Source organism: Morone saxatilis, unplaced genomic scaffold (genome assembly GCF_004916995.1).
Source record: "Morone saxatilis isolate NCDOM2014 unplaced genomic scaffold, NCSU_SB_2.0 Contig6, whole genome shotgun sequence".
Taxonomy (NCBI): domain Eukaryota; kingdom Metazoa; phylum Chordata; class Actinopteri; family Moronidae; genus Morone; species Morone saxatilis.
Window position 1 is genome coordinate 13,598,973 of NW_023340206.1, and position 2,903 is coordinate 13,601,875.

The window sequence follows — 2,903 nt, forward strand, 5'->3', positions numbered from 1 at the left end:
TTTATCTGCTGAAAGAGGAAAGTTTCTTATCTTTATTTTATTACGTATATATTTATATTTATTATGAGGGAGAAGGAGGTCTGCAGGTGATCTTTAACTTTAACAATCAGTAACACTGACTTCATAATGATTGTAGATTATTACCGCTGATAGAAAATAAAAGCATCTACTGCACTGAAGCAGGTTCACTCGTCTTTTCTGATTTATTTAGACCTCCTCTGATCCAGCTGGATCTGCTTTGATCCAGTTCTGGTCTGCATTAATGGAGACTCACACTGCCACCTGCTGGCCAACCTGAGCTACTGACACACTGATTATATGTCCTCATTGACACTTTATTTCTCTGTTCCTCACCTGTTCCACCCTCTCCGCTGTCCTCCCTCCTCTCAGAGGTCCAGGTTCCGGGACTTTGTCTCTCAGTCTTGTTTTTCAGTTTGTTTCAAGTTTTCAGTTTGGAGGAGGAAGGTAAACCTGGATCCAACTAGACTGAAGTAGACTAGACCAGAATGAAGTAGACTGAACTAGAGTGCCACCGTAGACACCCTCAACCACTCTGCTGTAGTTAAACCTCTACTGGGTTTCATTTACTTATTTCCTAGTTAAACTCTTCTAGTTAAACAAATGTGTGTTTGCACTCAGTCCTCAGCTTTCTCAGATGAAGATGAGAGGTTCATCTTAAACAACACGCGACCTATGACCCCTCTGGTCCTCAACCCCGTCCCCCCCACCTCCTGCTGGGATGCCTTCGCCCCGGCCTACGAGCCAACAGTGGACGTGGAGATGGAGCTGACCCCCCGGCTTCCAACCCCGGAGGAGAGGATGAGACAGCAGGCTGAGGCCATCGGAGCTGATATAGTCCCTATTAATATCACAGGTAGGTGACTGGACTAATTAATTAATTGATTAATTAATCGCAATAAACAAATCAAAAGAATGCCGAAATAACGACATCATGATGGCAGTTTGTAAAAGGTCTGAATTCTTTCATTGTCGGGTCTGTCAACAAGACGACAAGCAAACGACTTTTAAAATGCTTGTTTTCTGAATGGAGTTTGGTCCAAGACGTCCTTTGTCTGTCCTCCATTGTGGGATTTTTAAGGTGGAATTGCTTTATTCTGTGTTTTTAATCTTCAGGAGAGAGTTTCGATCGTCAGGCCAGTTTTCGAAGAGTTGTTTCCAACACTGACTCGTTATCCCGGCGCCCCCGTAACCTGAGCCGCCGCAAGACGGTTACTGGGATCCCTGATGACGTCAGCCAGAAACTGAGTATGAGCGCCATCCATTGATTAGCACCTCCTTTATCAAAAGTACTTCTCCTCCTTTATCTCCTCTGTTCTTAACTCCTGTCTCTGCAGACTCGCCGTTGGTCTCTTTGGTTCTTCCCGGTCAGTTCTCCACTGTCGGTCGACCCGCCTCCTCCTCTGCCCACCACCAGAAGAACACTGAGGAGGAGGTTGAAGAGCAGGAGAAGGGAGAGGTCAGAGAGGAGGCGCCGTCATCCTCGAGGAGGATCCGAGCCCCGAGAGGAGAGGGGATGTCTAGCCTCATGGCCTCCCTTACCTCCAGCCCGCTGGTCAGCCCCTGTCACGACCGCTCCTCCTCGGAGGTCCACAGCCTCCCCCGTCTGGCAACCAACTCCTCTCTGAACTCCGAGGTCAGCTGCAACAGCGCCTCCTACGGGACACTCAGTGCCTCCTCGTCTTGTTGCCAGGTCAGTTTAGGAGAAATCAATGTCGCAGGTAGCTCAGTCACTAGAACAAAATCTAAACTTTATGTTTTTCTTTCCGGTCACAGGATACGCAGGGTTTCCCCAGCGACGTCCAGCCCCTGCTGCCCTTTGACCCCACCGCCAGAGTCATCCCTCAGTCTCCTTCCTCCTCCTCCTCTTCTATTCTTTCCTACCCCGTCTCCTCCTCCCGCCCAGGCACCCCCAGCCGTACCGTGCAGTCAGAGTGGTCTTACCCAAGCGATAAGCCCCTGAAGGAGGCTACCCACTATCACAATTCTCCTTCCTCCTCCCACTACCTCTCCTCTTCCTCCATCGCAGACTCAGAGTCTCAGTTTAGCTACCAGGCTCTGGATGACCAGACCGCCGCCCAGCAGTGCTCCTACAGCGGTGGCTCCTACAGCGGAGGCTCCTACAGCGGGGAGGCGTGGAGCTACCAGTCCCTCTCCCCCAGCTCCAGTATCCACAGCAGCCAGACCGTGGGCGACTGGAGCGGCCTCACCCAGGAGATGAGATGTGTTTCTGGGGAATGTTGGAACTGTGACCCCCTGCTCTCCTCCGGTCGCTCTACTCCCTCTCACGCCGACAGCAACTCTTTGTGTTCAGAGAAAATGACCTCCTCTCCGTTCCTAAACCGGGAGAGAAGGAAGCACAGCATCTCCTCCATGTACTCCCGCAGCGCCTCCCGCAGCATCTCCCTCCGCAAGTCCAAGCGCCCGCCTCCTCCACCGTTGCGCTCTGACTCTCTGAGGCGCCGTCCGGGTCGCAGCAAACCCCCTCGCTCCTCCTCCAGCCCCCGCTCTTCCTCCAGCCCTCGCCCGGAGCACGCTTCCAAGCGGACTCCCACATCGTCTCCTCAGACCTTCGACGACCCCTGGGTGCCCAGGAGCAACACCAACAAACACCAGAGTGAGCTCAACTGCGGGACAGTCACAACCTTTGAACCTTTGGGTCCGGACTGCCAGGCGCCAACCTGCGTTGACTCTCCTCCTTCTGAGCACCTGCCATCAAGCCCTGGCCACTCCCCTGCTCATGTCTTTACTCCTGGGTCTCCAAGCTCAGAAGAGGAGGCGCTGAGATTTACACTCAACCCCCAACCAGCTGCCTTGTCCGTGGCGGGCCTGCAGCGCCTCGCTTCACCCTCCAGCGGCTACTCCAGCCCGTCTAACACCCCAAC

The 2,903-nt window shown here is 53.1% G+C and overlaps 1 protein-coding gene across 1 annotated transcript in view; it reads left to right on the forward strand.

Annotated features, from left to right (window-relative positions):
• Positions 1-639: 639 nt before the first annotated feature.
• The window catches only part of LOC118339703 (NHS-like protein 1), a gene marked incomplete at its 5' end in the record, with an annotated part of 3,247 nt that continues 983 nt past the window's right edge, over positions 640-2,903 (forward strand). The window contains 4 exon segments of the mRNA XM_035677402.1: positions 640-874; positions 1,135-1,266; positions 1,356-1,711; positions 1,795-2,902. Of these exon segments, the coding sequence (XP_035533295.1) occupies positions 640-874; positions 1,135-1,266; positions 1,356-1,711; positions 1,795-2,902 (1,831 nt within the window).